Genomic DNA, 20,276 nt, shown 5'->3' on the forward strand with positions numbered 1-20,276 from the left:
AGAAAGAAGCTTTAGCAGGGAGGGGGGGATGGGAGGGTGTTTTAAGTTTTGGCAAACAGCCAGGCCAACTGTATTGGAGAAGGTCACACAACTGGCCTTAACATTTTAGCTGCTGTCTTTTCCTCACACTTGGGTTTAATGATATTAGAGACCCTTATTGCCCTGCCAAAAAAAAAAAAGAGCCACCCCAACGCCTATGAAAATTAACCTTCTGCCAAGAGACACTGTGCAGGGTATTTTCACTATTGGTGTGCATACAGGCTTAGATTTGTGCTGGGTTCTTAGTGCTTAGAGCACTGACCTTCAGAGGCACCCTGGTCCCTTGGAAGCTAAAGGAGGACTCATTTTCATGCTTGCAGTTGTATTGTCAATTTCTGTGAGACAATGTTGTTGAAGTAACTCACTCACTCATTCATTCATTCATTCATTCCTTGTGTGTCCAATCACACTTAGCCAATAAAAATTCTATTCTATTCTATTCTATTCATTCATTCATTCATTTTATTTTGTCAAATACATATTAAATAATTATATAAATATAAGCATGAATTGAATACATAAAAGGAATACAACTAAAGGGAACATTAGGACAGGGACGGTAGGCACGCTTGGTGCTCTTATGCACGCCTTACAGACCTCTTAGGAATGGGGTGAGGTCAATACTAGATAGTCTTTGGTTAAGGCTTTGGGGATTTTGGGAAGAGACCACAGAGTCAGGTAGCACATTCCAGGCATTAACAACTCTGTTACTGAAGTCACATTTTCTGCAATCTAGATTGGAGAGGTTCACTTTTAAGTTTGAATCTATTGTGTTCTCGTGTATTGTTGTGGTTGAAGCTGAAGTAGTCATTGATAGGAAGTACATTGTAGCAGATAATTTTATGAGCTATGCTCAGGTCATACCAAAGGCGGCATAGTTCTAAATTTTCTAAAGCTGGGAATCCTCCTTCCCCCTTTTGCACTTTTATTGTTTTTCGTTCAAATAAATATTCATGTTATTTTACTTGGCTCTATCTTTATTTTTTACATTGATCAGTAGCTGCCTCATTTCCCACCCTCGGCTTATACTCGAGTCAATAGTTTTTCCCAGTTTTTTGTGGTAAAATTAGGTGCCTCGGCTTATATTCGGATCGGCTTATACTCGAGTATATACGGTACTGTGTTTCCTCAAAAATAAGACTTACCCAGAAAATAAGCCCTAGCATGATTTTTCATGCTGCTTGCAATATAGGCTTGCAATATAAGTCTTACCCCCAAAATAAAACCCTAGTTAGGAGTTTCATTGGCGGGGGGTGTAGCTAGTAACCAGCACAGGAGGCAGCAAGAGCCCCCACCTCCATGCTTCTGCTCCACCTACTGCTTGGAGGGACTTGCCTTCAAGGCTGTTTTCCCTCTTTTAAACCTGACCTCCTTTTCCAAAGGCTATCATCTGGAAGGAACAATCTCCCTCCCCCTGGATTCAGCCCAAGACAGAAGCCGCCCTTTGCATCCACCAATCAGCAAAGTTTCATTTTCCTCTGCGGGGATCCACCTGACTCCTTTGGCCATTAAAAGATCATTTGTTGGACTTATAAACAACCCTCTTTCCAAGTGCATTTCCACCTCAGCAAATCCAGGGATCAATTCAAGGGCCCCCTGCTGTTAACTTTCCCAAGGTTGACACTTGGCTCTCAAGGTTACCACACAAACACACAGCGAACTACAGTCCAGCCGCTCCATCCATTCATGGGATCTTAAAGGGCTCTGATTTATTGTTTTTTGTGTTCCCACTCCCTCCTTGAGACAATGGAACAGCCCAATGCAAATGAGCCCAACGCTACCTGGAGAGTTCCCATTCTTTTGCAAAAGTAACCCAAACATGGCACAAGAAACAGCTACCGCTTTTCCCAGTGGTTATGTGTGGGAAAAGCATGGAGAGGCAGGTAACCTCGCTTTTGCAGCAGGGAACGATGGGGCTTTTCATTCCTCACCTTAGAAGCAAGAAGGAGGGAAAAGGAGAGCAGTCACTCAAGGGCTGCCTCTTCATGGGCTACTGCACAGGCTTGCTCGCAGGAACCCAGTGTGGAAGGAAAGGTCTATTCCTTGCAGATTTATCCTAAATTGAATCTCCCCTTTGAACTTGGCCTCTCTCCTTCGAGGGAGATGGAGGGCTAGGCTGGGTTGAAACACAGGAGAAAGTGGGGAGAGAAGCTGTGCAACTCTTCACGAGACTCTCAGGAGACATGGTGTGCAAATGTAAAAGCTACTCCTTCCAAGTCAGCAGCAGCATCTGGGCTCTGGCAGCAGGCTCGCTTTGTCGTCTCCCTAGGAGTGTCTTGTCAGCATCCCATTGATGGCCCTTCCTCTCCCCCTGCACATTTCACAGGGAGGGAAAGGGGATGAGAGAGAGAGAGAGAGAGAGAGAGAGAGAGAAGGGGGGAACAAAAAAGAAGAATACCTGGACTTGTGGTGCTTTGTTTTGATTTGCATGCCATGCCTTCTAAGAGGTCTTGTGGAAAGACAAATCCCTCATCCTTAGCTGCTGAAGGTAGGGCTAGCCTGGGGTGAAGCAGAGAAGAAAGAGCAGAGAGAGAAGCTGTACAGCTAAGGACAAGTGGTTCACCTGCCTGTCTACGAGACCTCTCAGCGTGCAAATGTAAAAGCCTCTCCTTCCAAGTCAGCAGCAGCACCTGATTCAAAACAAAGTGCTGTGAATCTGTGTGCCTTTCCCTTTTGTTCCCCCCCCTTCTCTATCACCCCCTCTCCTTCCCTGGGAACTGTGCAAGGGAGAGGAAAGGCCAAGGGGATGCTACAAGACACTCCCCGGGAGAGGACAAACTCCTCTCATGTCTCCGCCACCTTCGACATGACCTGAGTTTAACTCATAGAATCATCTGTTACAATGTCCTTCCTGTCGAAGACTACTTCACCTTCAATCACAACAATACATGAGCACACAATAGATTTAAGCTTAATGTGAACTGTTCCAATCTTGATTGCAGAAAATATGACTTCAGTAGCAGAGTTGTTAATGCCTGGAATGCACTACCTGACTGTGGTCTCTTCCCAAAATCCCCAAAGCTTTAGCCAAAGACTATCTACTATTGACCTCACCCCATTCCTAAGAGGACTGTAAGGGGCATGCATAAGAGCACCAATGTTCCTACCATTCCTGTCCTAATGTTCCATTTGATTGTGTCCAATTTGTATAGTTATTCCATGCTTATGCTTATATATATATGCTTATATATCGTATAGTTATTTCATGCTTATGCTTATGCTCCTGGATGCACGGCTGTCTTTAGAAGACCATTTGACAGCCGTCGCCAAGGGAGCTTTTCATCAGGTTTGCCTGATTCGCCAATTGCGCCCTTTCCTGGACCGGGATGCGTTATGCACGGTCACTCATGCCCTCGTCACTTCCCGTCTGGATTATTGCAATGCTCTTTACATGGGGCTCCCCTTGAGGAGCACCCGGAGGCTCCAACTGGTGCAGAATGTGGCCGTGCGGGGGATTGAGGGAGCTCCTCGTAGCTCCCATGTAACACCTCTCCTGCGCAGGCTGCATTGGTTGCCGGTGGTCTTCCGGGTGCGCTTCAAGGTGTTGGTTATCACCTTTAAAGCGCTCCATGGCATTGGACCGGGATATTTACGGGACCGCCTGCTGCCGACAGTTACCTCCCATTGTCTGATACGTCCAGTGCGCGCCCACAGGGAGGGTTTCTTCGGGTGCCGTCGGCTAGTCAATGTCGGCTGGCGGCCCTCAGGGGAAGGGCGTTCTCTGTGGGGGCCCTGGCTTTATGGAATGAGCTGCCAGTGGGACTCCGTCTCCTCCCTGATCTCCGGACCTTTAAGCACGAGCTCAAGACTTTCTTTTTTCACCAAGCGGGGCTGGCCTGATTTTTTTTTTTTACATTTATATCCCGCCCTTCTCCGAAGACTCAGGGCGGCTTACAGTGTATAAGGTAATAGTCTCATTCTATTTGTATATTTACAAAGTCAACTTATTGCCCCCCCAACAATCTGGGCCCTCATTTTACCTCCCTTATAAAGGATGGAAGGCTGAGTCAACCTTGGGCCAGGCTTGAACCTGCAGTAATTGTAGGCTGCTGTGTTCTAATAACAGGCTCCTTATAGCTTGAGCTATTGATTTTAGTATGGGGGTTTTAGTGGGTTTTAATAGGGTTTTACCAAAGTTTTAGTTTTGATAAATTTTAGCTAATATTTTAAGTTACAGCGATTGAATCAGTTTTTTAAATTTGATATTTTATTTTAAATTTGTTGGGATTTTTGTTGTTTTATTGGCTGTACACCGCCCTGAGTCTTCGGAAAATTTATATGAATAAATAAATAAATATATACTGTTGTGACAAATAAAATAAATAAAATAAATAAAAGTGGGCCCGCTGCCAGAGCCCAGGCGCTGCTGCTGATTTGAAAGGAGCAGCTTTTACATTTGCACACCATGTCTTCTGAGAGGTCTCATGTAGAAGCGGGTGAACCCCTCTCCCTTAGCGGCATGGCTTCTCCTCCCACTCTTTCTTCTCTGCTTTAGCCCAGGTTAGCTATCCATCTCCCTCTCAGGAGGGAGGTTCGGTACAAATCTGCAAGAAACAGACCCTTCCTTCTATGCCGAATCCCTGTGAGCAAGCCCAGGGATCAGCCGTGAAGAGGCAACCCTTGAGTGATCGCTCTCCCTTTCTCTCCTCCTTCCCCTTGCTTCTGAGGTGAGGGACAAAATTCCCATCATTTCCAACTGCCAGGGTGAGGCTACCTGCCTCGCCATGCTTCTCCTGCACACACCCTTCTGATGCCCAGGCTCTGCTTGGAGGGCAAGACCGGCAGTCACAGCGCTCTGACTTACCTGTGCTGCGCAGACTGTGCAGCCCCAGAGTGTGCCAGTCAAGGGGCCGATGCACTCACCTCCAGTGTGTGCACCAAGGATAGAGCACTCAGCCCAAACATATAAGACCGGATCTTATTTTTATGGAAACATGGTACCTGGGTATAGATAGCAGTTATTATTATTATGGTTCATTGCACAGTCAGCTAGATGTTCAGATTGGATTTGGAATTATTGCCTGCCTGTCAGTTCCTTCCCAAGGACTTGGGATAAACAGATGTGGGTGTTTGATGGTATTACAGGTATTATTGCAAAATATAAGGTGTTCCAAGTAAAGCTGTTTGTCAGGGTTCCGACTGATGCCTAATTAAATCATGAACATCAAGCCAAGCTTCAAAAGAATTCCAGTTATTTATTAGGAACTTCATGTCAGCACGTTCCAAGTGATGACAACTCTGACCTCACTTATTACATGCCCTTGCTCTGACCCTGATTCCCCCTCCCCCCAAGATGTGTCATCAGTCAAATTCCCCAATGAAGCAATTTCATGGGTTGTAGAATCCCTCCCTCCGGCCACTGTGGGTATCCATGGAGATGGCCTTAACATAGAGATGGCTAGAATGTGCTTTTGTTTTGACTGAAGTGTGGTTTCCTTGTTGCAGCTGCGAGGCTCAGTTCCCCATCCCATTGCCTATGGCAACTTGAGAGCAGGTCAGGAATGACACTGACACTGTCTTTTGCAATTGTTTTAGGATCTCAGCCAAGGCACCTCTTACTATTGATTCTATCTTTGCTTTCTTTTGTCACATTCATTCTATTCTGTTTGGAGTTCTTTGTATTTTGTTATCTTCTCCAGTTCTTTCTCTACAGTCTATCCAGACTTTTTTGTCTTTCTAATCAACAGTTGTTAAGTCTGGGGTGTTATGTGGCAGGTGTCTGTCTATTTGAATTCTAAAGTCAAAGAACACTTAATCTTTTTCATTTTATATAGCTTTATCTCTTTTCTGGTCCCACCAGATCTTGCTTGCAGGCAAATGGTATTTCTTAAAAATCTTCCCATGCACCATTGTTGCTATTTGTCATGCCATTGTTTGTAGTCAGTCTGTGTGATCTTTTTCCAGTAGCTAACTTGATGATTCATTGTTTCTTCAGCTTCTTTTCAGTGGCAATATCTTCTACCTGTTGCTGTCTTTTCAATCCTAGCTTTGTATGCATTTGTTGTCTGGCTTGGTCTTGTGCAGCCAGAATTAGATCTTCTGTGTCATGGCCCCATCAGAGCCCGAGGAGGAGATAGAGCCAGGGCTGATGGAGAGGGAGGGTGCAGTCCCAATGGCCCATGAGGAACAACATGAGAATAAAGTGGTCCTGAATTCCTCAGGCTTCAGAAGAGTAGGCAGGGAAAAAGAGAGGGTGCAGGCTGACCAAGGAGGGGAGAAGGAGATGGAAAGTACAGGCAGTGGGGCAGAGGAGATGAGCAAATGCTTCCCCACCTGATCCTCAAGTGTGGAGAATGGAGAGGAGGTAGAATCAGCTCAGGGTGACCTGACTACGCGGGAGGAGGGCTCTCTGCCCCTCCTCCTGAAGATCACCTAGAGAGTAGCATTTAAGGAGACAACATGGGGAGGGGTTTTTGTTGGGAACAAATATTGTATTTTGCAGCAACATGCTCTAAGGCTCAGAGAAGAATTTTAATTCAGAATTTTTCCTGGTGTGTGGACTAAGGTTTGATCCTTTGCTTTGACATTCATTGTGAACTTTGCCAAATTTGAGAACCTTCCTTGCCCCCAGGGCAGTGCTGCTCCCTGCTGGGAAATTGCATGAAGTGTGTGCTTTCTCTTGGACTAAGAGAATGGACTGGGAATTGCTGGATTTTGGGGATGGTGGTTGAATAAAAGTTGTCAAGCTTTTGTCTAGCACGTGTTGCTTGCACACCAACCCTGGGCCTTACACTCTGTTTCTTTCTTCAACTTTCCTGCTCTTAGCCATTGCTAGGTCTTGTTATTACCTATTTTGCTATTTTTTTAATATACTGGCTATGTAATGCTTTGTCTTCCTTGGTTTTTCTTGTAGGCCAGTTTGGTCTCGCCAGTACTCAGTAGACCTTCCTGGTGTTATAGCTTCAGTGCATCTTCTCCATCCTTCAGATATTCTTTCAATGCCTTTTTTTTTCTTCTTCAAGTACCTGATGTATTTACAACATTCTATGCCCACCTATTTCTCTTGGTTAATAGAGTCTGTCAACATTGTTGTGTGGATGAAGGGCACAGTTCATTTTCATTATTTTCTTGTCTTCTATTTATGGCTTTTGGTTCTGTTTGAATCCAGTCCAGTACTCCAGCTGTGTATCTAATTACTGGATTTGTCCAGGTATTAATTTCCTTGACGGTATTTTCTCCACTGAGTTTGGATTTCTACATTCTCCTGATATATTTATTTCTAACCTTTTTCTTGATTTCAGTGTGCTTGATGTTGGAGGATGCCCATATATTTGAAGTGATAGTCTTCAGGGGTGAAATCTAAAAATTTTCCCTACCGGTTCTCTGGGCATGGCTTAATTGGTAGGCGTGGCTTGGTGGTCAGATGACTGGGTGGGCGAGGCCAATAACAATAAATAATAAAAATATTAAAAACAATAAGAGATATCAAAAACCAACTTTCACACTTTACATACACACAACACAACACAACACAACACAACTGATTCACAATGTAAAAGCAGCTGCACTTCACACTTCACACAGCCACAAAAAGCTCAAAAACCAACTTTCACACTTTACACACACACAACACACACACACACACACACACACACACACACAAAATGCCACATACAGCTTTCTGAGATTTTGTGTGTTTGTGTAGTTAGAGTGAAACACTACAGAAACACATCAAATCTCAGAAAGCTGCACAAATATTTTATTTTTTTATTTTATTTTATTTTATTTTATTTTATTTTATTTTATTTTATTTTATTGTGGACTTCAAATCCCAGAGTTCCTCAGCCAGCAAAGCAGGAAGTCAAAGCAAGCTTTTTTTTTTCTTCAGTAGCTGAAGAAAGCATGGCTGTTGCCAGCCCGAAAGAGCAGTAATTATAGGTAAGTGAGGAGGGGGAATTGGCTGGGCATGGGTGGGGGCTCTTGTAAGTGGGGGCTGTTAAAAAGTGAGTTTAAAAGCCTGTGAGGATCAGGAAACTTCTCTGGGATCGCCAGAGGAGACTTTTAAAACCTTGGGGTTTTTTTCTTGAGTTTTTTTTCCCTTCGGCTGAAGAAGATTTTTTTTAAAAAAACTTTTAAAGGGTTTTGATGATCTCTGCTCAGCCTTGCGATCATCAGAGGTTGTTGTTTTTTTAACTTTTAAAGGCATGTTTCGGCTGAAGAAAAACTTTTAAAAGTAAAAAAAACAACCCGCTGTTGGTGCAGCTCACCGAGGCAGGGGGCAGGGCCAGGGATTTTTGCTACCGGTCCTCCGAACCAGCAGCTGCCATCGCTACCTAATACGGCGAGCCGATGCGAACCGGGAGCATTTCACCCCTGATAGTCTTCATCCAGACTATTTCTATAGGGCATCTTGATTCTTTTAGTTTTCAATATTTTCCCTATTTGCTGTTGAACATGGCACATTTGTCCAGTCCAAATTCCATTGCAATATTTTGCCTGTATATACAGACAGTATTGAGCAGTGATTCTATTTCAGATGTTTTTCCATACAACTTCAGATTGTCCATATAAAGGAGGTGAATAGTTTGGCAGATATTTTTAATTTTTGAATGCAATGATCCACTTATTCAGTATTGTTCTCAGAGGACAAAGTGGTCATTGTCACTTGTTATTAGCTTCTATCAATGTACCATCATTCACCAGTAACCATGTCTTTCATTGTGCCATTGATTTTTTTTTTGTTTTGTTTACATTTATATCCCGCCCTTCTCCGAAGACTCAGGGCGGCTTACAGTGTATAAGGCAATAGTCTCATTCTATTTGTATATTTTTTACAAAGTCAACTTATTGCCCCCCCAACAATCTGGGTCCTCATTTTATCTACCTTATAAAGGATGGAAGGCTGAGTCAACCTTGGGCCGGGCTTGAACCTGCCATAATTGCAGGCTACTGTGTTCTAATAACAGGCTTCGTAACAGCCTGAGCTATTCTTTGTACAAAGCTTCTGATATTTTTCTTGACTCCCCTTATTTCTTCTTATTTCTTAATTCTATTGATTATCCCAATCATGTGGCAGGGAGTTGAATGCCTTTTTGTAATCAATCCATGCTACATTTAAGTACATTCATACTTATCCTACAGTTTTCCAGAATCTTGTCAATTAGCAGTTGATCTTTTGTTCCTCATCTGCTAAAATAGAAAGAGCTTGTTTTCAAATAGATGCTGTTGGATTGCATCAGTTATCCCATAAATAAATATTTTGAAAGTAGTTGGCAAGCTGATAATTGACTATAGTTATCTGGTGCTGCCTCTTTCCTGGATAGTTCATTATCAGGTAGCTTTTGCCAGACATTGACCACTCTGCAATTTCACCTTCTTGCAATATGTTGTTAAACTGTGTGGCAATAAGTGGATGTAGATCACTTAGATGTTTCAATTAAAAACTATGTAGTTCATCTTCATCAGATGCTAACAAATTCTTGATCTTCCTTGCTCTTTTTTTCACCATTTCTGCTATTGTTACAAGTTTTTTTATTTCAACTTTTTTATTCTTAATCCCCTCTTTTAAGCAAGCTGCATCCTTGTTGTATTACTTTGGGTAATCCCATATCTGTGTCCAGAACTTCCTTGTCAGGTACTAAGTGATTCACTGCAGTTTCTCCATTAATGGATTGGCCTTTCTGGACTTGATCCAAAATAACAAATTATTATTTCTTTGTTTTAAACACCTTTCCTTCCAGTAGTTCTGCCACTGCTGGCTCTGGTTGTTCAGCCAACAGTCTTGAATCCTGTAGCCCATTTCTCAACCAGATATCTAGGAACTCCAATACCTAAAGTGGTCCTCTTTGACCTGGGCGACAACTGAGTCGGTATGGATTTTTATAATTTATGTCTCACCATATTTTTTATGAGAATGGCATTCTTTTTTTGGATTCCTCTGTCCCGTCCAGTATAGTTGAACCTGTAGAATAGCTCTCATCTTTCTCAGAGCACACAAGCCCCACAACCACATGAAGGTATAGTTTCACTGGGGATTGTGCTCAATGTTTATTAGTATACCGTCAACAATGTTATCATTTTTCTATTTGTCTTCTCATCTATCATGGGATAGTGTGACCAACTTCACATTCTTCAGATATTTCACGCTGTGTGCATTAGAAATTTGTATTTACTGTATCTGACTGTGTCAAGGCACATGGGAAACACTGCTCCATGTGTTGTGTTTATAAACATTATTTCACTAATTGAGATTTATAAGGCAGCTACGTAATTCTTGAAGTGATTGATTGTGCATCATTGCAAGCTAAATATGAGTAGTCCTCAACATACAACCATAATAGAGTTCACCCATTACGATCGTATGTTGTGCTGATCATAAATTGGGTGAGTCCCTTGACTGACCTGATTTTATGACCTTTTTTGTGGTGATCATTAAACAAATGTGGTTGTTAAATTAGAATGGGGCCGGGTTACTTACGGGACCGTCTACTGCCACTGATTGCCTCCCACCAACCCGTACGCTCTCACAGGGAGGGACTCCTTAGGGTGCCGTCTGCCAGGCAGTGCCGACTGGCGACACCCAGGGGAAGGGACTTCTCAGTGGGGGCTCCCACCCTCTGGAATGAACTTCCCCCAGGATTCCGTCAACTTCCTGACCTTCGAACCTTTCGCTGCGAGCTTAAGACACATTTATTTATCTGTGCAGGACTGGATTAGAATTTTAATTTTAATTTTTGTTTTTAATGGGGTTTTTATTATTTTAATTATAATTTTAAATTTGGCCTAATTCAATAAGTTTTTTAATAGTGTTTTTATCTTGTATTTATTTTTGTGTTTTATCAGGCTGTACACCGCCCTGAGTCCTTCGGGAGATAAGGCGGTATAAAAATTTGATTAAATAAATAAATAATAAATAATAAATAAATTAAATAAATAGAATAGAATTTTTTTTATAGAATAGAATTTTTTATTGGCCAAGTGTGATTGGACACACAAGGAATTTGTCTTGGTGCATATGCTCTCAATGTACATAAAAGAAAAGATATGTTCATCAAGGTACAACATTTACTACACAATTGATGGTCAATATATCAATATAAATCATAAGGATTGCCAGCAACAAGTTATAGTCATACAGTCATAAGTGGAAAGAGATTGGTGATGGGAACTATGAGAGGATTAATAGTAGTGCAGATTCAGTAAATAGTTTGACAGTGTTGAGAGAATTATTTGTTTAGCAGAGTGATGGCCTTCGGGAAAAATCTGTTCTTGTGTCTAGTTGTTCTGGTGTGCAGTGGTCTATAGCGTCGTTTGGAGGGTAGGAGTTGAAACAGTTTATGTCCAGGATGCGAGGGGTCTGTAAATATTTTCATGGCCCTCTTCTTGATTCTTGCAGTATACAGGTCCTCAATAGAAGGCAGGTTGGTAGCAATTATTTTTTCTGCATTTTTAATTATCCTCTGAAGTCTGTGTTTTTCTTGTTGGGTTGCAGAACCGAATCAGACAGTTATAGAGGTGCAAATGACAGACTCAATAATTCCTCTGTAGAACTGAATCAGCAGCTCCTTGGGCAGTTTGAGCTTATTGAGTTGGCGCAGAAAGAACATTCTTTGTTGTCCTTTTTTAATGATGTTTTTGATGTTAGCTGTCCATTTTAGATCTTGCGATATGATAAAACCTAGAAATTTGAAGGTTTCTACTGTTGATACTGTGTTGTCTAGTATTGTGAGAGGTGGAAGTATGGAAGGGTTTCTCCTAAAGTCTACCACCATTTCTACGGTTTTGAGTGTGTTCAGTTCCAGATTGTTTTGGTTAACATGGCAGTCATTAAATAAGCCCATTGTTCGCTATGATGTGGTTTTTCCTAAAACCATAAGTCATTTTCATTTTGGCAAAAACATTGTAAAGTGCAGTCACATGATTGCAAGACACTGCAGACAGCCGAAAATTCAACTGGGTTGCTGAGTGTCTGAAATGCAGTCATGTGACTGACAGTGACTGTTGGAACTGGGTAGTAACTTGCTGGTTCCAGTAAGTCATAACTTTGAATAGTTTCTAAGCAACTGGTCATAAATCGGGATACATGTATCTTTGCCTTATTAAAAATTCTTTGAAAAAATAGTCAGCAGCTTTTAGCCCTGAGGTTTTGTGCCACCAGTTCACAATAACATGTAAGAATACTCATCTTGATTTTTAGGAGGAAAAAAAGTTAATATAATTCCTTCTGCTACATTGGTTATCCTACTCATTTAGCTTGATGATATTCATTATCAGAATTTAAAGGGGAAATATCTTAAAATTTTAATTGTAATAAAAATAATTTTGTATACTGTTATCTTCAAACCAATTTTATTATTGATAAATTCCTGGATCGGAATGTAGATTTCATTTCTTTTTTTTCCAACTCATTTTACTACATTGCTTCCATTATAGAAAAGGAAAATACCATAGTAAGTTTAACATTCGTTTTTGCTACTTACAAGCTTTGGTTCCAAAAATTATATACCAGAGAAATCTTACTTTTTCTCCTTCCTCCATTTTGGTTTTAAATGAATTTGAAAACAAAAATATTTTAACTTTCTTTAAATAATTTTGCAGACTAATTTAGGATTGACTTTACCTCGTGAATACTGCAGATATCATTTCAATTCATTGAATGGCTGTAAGAAACCAAAATGCCGGTTTTCGCACATTCTTGTATCAGGAGATGATAAGGTAAAACATGTTCCATTTCAGTATAAAATACTTTGCTAACTTTCAACCTTAAATACAGCCATCAAAATCATCATAAATGTTTGCCTTTTGACAAATCATTTATATGACTATTAAATCTTTAAGTTCATTAGATATTTGTTGATTTGGGGAAAGTGTATGATAAAAATGAATAGATTTCAGTAAAATATTGCAAAGTTTGATATTTGCTCCATGCAGTAAGTGTGGCATACAGTAAAAGTAAAACACATTAGAATAAAAAGAACCAAATATAGTTCAGCTATGATTTAACATATTTATGTTTAGCTGTATAAGAAATGTCTGCAAGTGGTTAGAGGGGTGTTGAATACATAAAATACATAGAAATATGTACTCTTAAATGAGCTGGATGTAGATTGTTGGATTCCATGAAGAATTTGCATCTGAAATGAACTAGATCAAAGCACAAGATAATTGTGTTTATAACATGGTAAATTAAATGAATTATTACAAACACAAAAAATGGAAAAAGTAAGAACAAGTAAATATCTTTAATACTCTTTAATACTAATTTATTAAATGTATATACTGACCAATTCTTAGCAACTCTGGGAATTTTTATTAACATTCTTAGTTAAACATTAATAAAAATGGCAAAATCAGAAGAAATTTAAAGAGAAGATTGAACTGTTGCAAGAAATTAAATGTCAAAAATATTTGAAAATAGGATCATATAACACTTTGTTTTATGGAAATGAGAGTGGCTGTGTCAGAAAAGAGTTAAGTGTGGGAATAGATAACTTAAGAACTGTGCAAAGTAAAATGAGTAGGGCTATAAATGTATGCAAACACCACACAGAAGTACACTTAAGTAAACTTTGGTCATTCAGTCACACAAAATGAATGGGGATTGAATCACTATACTATAAGATATACTATAAAATAGTATAAAAATAGTGAAGAGGGCGAAAGAAATTCATTTGATGGAGTTCTCAGGCAAGAGATTGTGTACATTAAATGTAGGTAAGGCAATATATGAATCAAGATAAAAATGGTGGAAGCAAGGATGATTTTCCAATTATGGATTGGTGTGATTGGCATTGGTATAACTAGATTGGGTTTTTTAAAATTTCCTGCCGCTACATTTTTGCTAACTACTGCTTAACACTTCCTGCACTTCACATAACATTGCTAAGGGTAAGAGATCTTTCCAAACCTATACTGATTTGTTTTGCATATTAACTATTTTACTTACAATATTTTCTCATCATATTTTTCCTAATTTTGGGCAGAATCTCTTGGGGAGGGAACTGTTTCCTGGATTTTGTTTGGGGGGATTTATGCCCATCTTCACGTTGTTGTTGTTAGTTGCGAAGTCATGTCTGACCCAACGCGACTCCATGGACAACATTCCTCCAGGCCAGGGGTCTCCAAACTTGGCAACTTTAAGACTTGTGGACTTCAACGCCCAGAATTCCTCAGCCAGCAAAGCTGGCTCAGGAATTCTGGGCGTTGCAGTCCACAAGTCTTAAAATTGCCAAGTTTGGAAGCCCCTGCTCCAGGCCTTCCTGTCCTCTACCATGCTCTGGAGTCCCTTTAAGCTCACACCTACTGCTTCAGTGACTCCATCCAACTATCTCGTTCTCTATTGTCCCATTCTTCTCTTGCCTCCAATCTTTCCTCTTTTCATCTTCACATATCTAAATAAATAAATAAACTGTAATCTGACTTTGATATGGTCAGTATAATTCTGTGTTTGAAAGAAGAGGAGTCAGATTCTGGAATTTTTTCAACTGAAGTTATCATTAGGAAGATAAGATAATGTTTCTTTTTCTTATTCTTGGAAATGAACAATTATTCTGTATATCATTTTGGGATTTTGCCAAAAAAAAAATTTTTTGTTTACATTTATATCCCGCCCTTCTCCGAAGACTCAGGGCGGCTTACAGTGTATAAGGCAATAGTCTCATTCTATTTGTATATTTTTTACAAAGTCAACTTATTGCCCCCCCAACAATCTGGGTCCTCATTTTACCTCCCTTATAAAGGATGGAAGGCTGAGTCAACCTTGGGCCGGGCTTGAACCTGCAGTAATTGCAGGCTACTGTGTTCTAATAACAGGCTTCTTAACAGCCTGAGCTATCACGGCCCCTGACTAATGGCAATTATAGTGCTTTTTGCCAAAATCAGTTCAAAAAGGAAACAAGGTAATTTTTTTTTTCAATTTCTAAAAATGTGAATTGCTCAATTGACACACTTGCAGATATCAGTGGTGTTTTGCTGCTTTCATGTGAGAAAATCCATTTTAAAAAAGAAAGAAAATTTCCCAAATTTCTTTCAATCCCAGATGTCTAATCTGTTTTATTATTTCTTTTTGAATTATGCAAGATATATCTTGTTAAAGATAAATCACCTTCATGGAATATTGAAGAGAAAAAGAGAGGATTCTTTGTCTGGAGAAAATTTAATAGAGAAATTTAACAATTCTTTCTCATTGAGATTTTATAATAGGTATCAGCACTAAAGTGTTGCTTTCAAAAAAGCAATGCCCCTTTGTTTCTTAACTTTTCTGTACATGCCATAGAACTTCAGAAAAGGAGGAAGGGTGGAAATAAGAATGACATAAAATACATAATAATTCTTTGCAGACAAAGTTTGGGAATAGAATTTCTGAATACTTGACCATAGATATTTGAATATTATCAGTACAATTTTCCAAATTTGCTTTTATTTTGTTTTACCATACTGGAATTGATCCACCTATTTGAGAATTTTCCCTATTTGTATTCCATTTATAGGGAACAATGTCCTATAAGTATCACTAGAACATATCCATATAAACATGTTTTGAATTGTAGCCTCTAAAAATAATTCGTTTACAATAAATGTATAATAATAGAAAAAAACTATGTGTTATCTTTTGTGTTTTCTTCTGCACCTTTTTTTTCCTTTTCTTGTTTAGCAAAGAGTATTAACTTTGTGATTTTATTTTATTTACTAGCTTTGCAATGAAATAATTAAGAAATATATAAGTATTGGTGGCGTAGTTTTGCTGCAGCGGGCAGGTAATAAAAATTCAACATTACTACATACTCAATATGTTGAGTTTGAGATTGACATCTGTTGATTCTGATTTCAGAATATAATACATATTAATAGCTCAAGAATTATCCTGATATTTCACTAATGAGTAGAAAGTTGACATTACAATAATTTAAATTTAATCTAATTGAGTTTAGTAAAGTACCACTTAATTCAGTCAGATTCGATCTAGTTTAGAGCGCTATGGATATAAGATCCATAAAGCTGAAGCCAATGTATAGTTTTTAAATCTTTATCCTAGCACAGTATAATAGTTCACAAATAATAGGAAATTAGGAATTAGTAGGTTGCCAAGTCATCAGTATTGGTAGTCAGATAGGTATGTAGATTCCAAACATATAAAAATCTTCAAGCAGCTATCCAAATACATCAGAACTAGAACCTTTACATCAGAACTAAAACTAAAATTCCAGCTGAAATAAAATATGTTATGGCATTAATTCCTGGTATTGAAAACTTTATAAATATTCAAATATTTAAATTGAATATTTAAAACAATACATAGAAATTTTAATCCTGAGAACAAACATTGCTAGGGAATACATATGAAATTAATGACTGTTCATAGCTAAAAGAAAAAGTCAAAAGTCATTCTTCAAGATAAAGTTCTATAGGCAAGATCACTGTACTTTTAAAACACTAGACATTTAATTCTGAGGGTTATGGTTTAACTATTTTTTCATCCCACTTTGTACTTGAGATGAATGAAGATACAAAACAGTGAATATTAAAATAGCCAGGAATTTGAAATACTCAAGTTTTAGCTATTTTAATTAAGAAAGTGAATATTTTTAGATGCATAACATAAAACATTTTGGATTATAAAATTTATATAAATGAGTATAAATTGTAAAAAATAATTCATTGTTAACTAATATTTCATGGAATAATACTAATATATAAGAAATAAGGTTACAAAAATTGTATGAAAAAATGATACTCTAGACAAATTCCTTTCTACATCCCTTTCTAAAACTGAATTCCCATTGTATCCTTTATGCAGTTTACTTTTTCAAAATCAGTACAGATAATCTTGACTTACGGTCATACTAGGGATCAGAATTGCCATCCTAAATTAAGTTACCATGTTACTAGATTCAATTTTATGACCACCTTAATGATTGTTATAAAGTGAGTGATTGTGTTTAATAGGCAAATCCACTTTCCCCAATTTAATTGGCAAAAAAGGTCACAAATTTGATCATGTGACCTTAGGATGCTGCAACCAGTTTAAAAGTAAGACAATTCTCATGTGACCAAATTGAAATCATTTGACTTCTGGGATGGTGCAATGCTTTGCAATGATCATCAGTCTGATTATAGATCATAAAGCATACTTTCTGAGTTTATTATAACTTTGACCATCATGAAATGAACAAAATTGAAGGTTATCTGTAAATCATTTCAGTAATAAATTACTTAAATACTGTTTGCGTTCACCTTTAAATTTCCTGTTTTCTTTAGTACATATATTCTCAGGTTACTGCAAAAAAGGTACTACCATATATCACTTGGATTTGCAAATGTTTCATGATCTCCTAACATCTTTGCTTCAGTCCTGTTTGCTGAAAGAACTTTTTCATGTAGTGGACATTGGCATCAGGATTAAAATATTAGTAAGTGATCCTTCAGTGTTTAATAATATTCTATAAATTCCAATGAATTTAATTGAACCTACTCTCAAATAATTGGAGTATTTTTAGTTTATTGTAATATCTTTATATTTACATGCTGTTTGGATTTTGGATTGCTGTTTAGTTGTTGACTTAGTTTAGAATTTCCATGGTTGTCCAATGAATTTCTTACGATATCATGCCAAAAATGATCTGAAAACAATTTAGAGATGATAGATGTGGTTAGTTTCCACAGGATCATATTGTCTGATCTTTAAATTCTGTTTGTGATAATTGCACAAAACTTGAATTCAAGCCATTTCACAAGTGGCAATATTACATCAGGCATATCTAAAATCTTAAAAGTTGTGGAAATGAGAATCTTTAACATTTGCTTATCTTTTTGTAAATTCCATATTTTAAATATTAAGGGTTTATTTTTGTTTTGTTTTTTTGCTTAGCCAACTATAGATATTCTATTCAAAATATTTGAAGAAGTGGCTTTGATGAAAATAAAAGAGGCAGTACCTGAATTATCTGACATCTTTCATAAGGTATGATTTGGATTATTTCATTTCTTCTTAGAAACTTCGTTTCAAGAGACTTTATGGTACTTGGAGATAATCTCACAAATAACACTTTTTTATTTTTATGGTATCTCATACCAAAGAACAAGAACAGAGTCATGTTTTTAGAGTGATATCTATTTTTAAAATGGTTTATTGGCATTTTCAACTAAAATGCAGCCCATGTAAAATAAATTCCAAAAAATGGAGAAGGTTAAATTTTAATGACCATGTTTGAAAAGTACTATGTTGATTATAGTTCAAAAACATGAGAAAGGAGCAAATTTTTGGAAATACAATAGAAATATTGTAGAATCCATTGGAGTTGGGCAACTAATACATTTGAGTGAATAATAAATAATATCATTTTTTGGGTATTGCTAAAATGGTAAATGCATGAAAGAATTGGCAGCAATTATTTGAATAAGAGTTGTCCACCTAAAAATTTGGCATCTGCCACTTGCTGTAGATTTTGGTAAAGTTTGAGACTATATAATGTTAGAAAGATAACATTTACTACTACTTTTCAACACTTTTATATAAACATATAATGAAATCTAAATATATATATCATTAAATGATATTATAGTTTGTTTATTGGATATAAAATTTTGCTTTGAATCTCTTGGCTGCTATGACTGTTTCATATTAAAGTATACTCTAACCATCTTATCAAAATAGTATTATATTGTGGCCATTGAGCAGTCCATGGTTAATTTAGCAATATCTAGATTGAGTATTTGGAACTATGAAAATGTTGTTATCAACTGTTATCTTGACATCTCTAATCATAAACACGGAGCCTTTGACATATATTATCTATTTTTTCCTTATTTTTGTAAAGAATTTTGCAAGCACTTGTGGAAATCTTGAAAAAGTTTTTTATAAATGGATTTTTTGTTACTATAGCTTATTGATGCTGGAATGGTTCTCGAACATGAACATATTAGACAGATCACCAACTTACTAAACCAGTTACATGTTTCCAGTGAGGAAATTGCTATGCTTAGGTCCAGGTATGTACTTTTTAATATTTTTTTAAAGCTTCATGTGGATAACATTTTGAAGTATCAATGCCCATAAAGCTATAAAATATCAATCTATACCAGCTATATTTGTTCATAAGTAATTACTCATTATCTTATGTTTTTTAACTTCATACCTTGTCGGAGCATTTGCAGCATGACTACTTTTAGGAGACAACCCAGGAGCCAAACACAACACATAGAGACTTAGACAATTAACAGTGGTTTATATACAAGATCTATACAGAAACATACCTGGTAGCAAATACCTGATGAGTAATCAATCTTCTCTACACTGAGAACGTAGCAAAGGATATACACGAAAAGAGAGAAATAGGCCCTCTCATGGCTGCCTTTAAATAGACGCCTCTTAAAGTGGTAAAAGACTTGTGTGGACCCCTTCAGAGTCTCAAGCTGACTACGCCAATGTTGATTCATTCTCATTGCATCCTTACATTTCATCAGCTTTACAGGTGCATCAGCCTTACATTGGCTGGTCAGTGTTAAATCATCATTACCCTGACATACCTATTCCTCAATTTATGTACTGAATTGTTCAAAAGACATATAAGGGAATGCAGTGGCAAAATTAATACTTGTAAATGAAAGATCTTTAGCAAATTGCTGTATACAGTTTTGTATTCATGATCTTTGTAATATGATACTAGCTGAATCTACAGGTAGTTTTTGACTCAACTACAATTGACTCCAAAATTTTTGTTACTAAGTGAGACATTTGTTAAGTTAATTTTGCCCCATTTTATGACCTGCCACAATTGTGAAGTGAATCATTGCAGTTGTTAAATTAGTAACATGGTTGTTAAGTGAATCTGGCTTCCCTATTCCTTTGTTTATCAGAAAGTCGCAAAAGGTGATCACATGATCCTGGGACATTGCAACTGTATCAATTGCCACGCATCTGAATTTTGATCGTGTGACCATGGGATGCTGCAATTGTGATAAATGTGAAAGTTGGTCATAAGTCACTTTTTTCAGTGCTGTTGTAACATTGAATGGTCACTAAATGAACTGTTCTAAATTGAGGACTAGCTGTATTTGATCATGCCTTAAATATTCATTCTCAAGTTTTCTGTGCTGCTGGATTCCAAAATGACCCCCATTATTTCACAAATTAAATAAAAACATAACAAGCAATAAACAAGCAGTTTAAAATTTAAAAATACCACTAGCACTAATCTTGCTAGCGATTATACAGATCAAAAGTTCTACGAAACAGCACTATTTAATGACATTCCTAGAGGACTTCAAAGAAGGAACCAAGTGCATCACAAGGGCAAAGT

At 37.7% G+C, this 20,276-nt stretch overlaps 1 protein-coding gene across 1 annotated transcript in view; it reads left to right on the forward strand.

Annotated features, from left to right (window-relative positions):
• TOPAZ1 (testis and ovary specific TOPAZ 1) overlaps positions 1-20,276 on the forward strand; it is an 80,293-nt gene that overhangs the window by 22,371 nt on the left and 37,646 nt on the right. The window contains exons 9-13 of the mRNA XM_058182724.1: positions 12,577-12,693; positions 15,671-15,734; positions 17,236-17,387; positions 17,846-17,938; positions 18,860-18,966. Of these exons, the coding sequence (XP_058038707.1) occupies positions 12,577-12,693; positions 15,671-15,734; positions 17,236-17,387; positions 17,846-17,938; positions 18,860-18,966 (533 nt within the window). The remainder of the gene's footprint in view (positions 1-12,576; positions 12,694-15,670; positions 15,735-17,235; positions 17,388-17,845; positions 17,939-18,859; positions 18,967-20,276) is intronic.

Source organism: Ahaetulla prasina, chromosome 4, assembly GCF_028640845.1.
Source record: "Ahaetulla prasina isolate Xishuangbanna chromosome 4, ASM2864084v1, whole genome shotgun sequence".
In the NCBI taxonomy this organism is placed as follows: domain Eukaryota; kingdom Metazoa; phylum Chordata; class Lepidosauria; order Squamata; family Colubridae; genus Ahaetulla; species Ahaetulla prasina.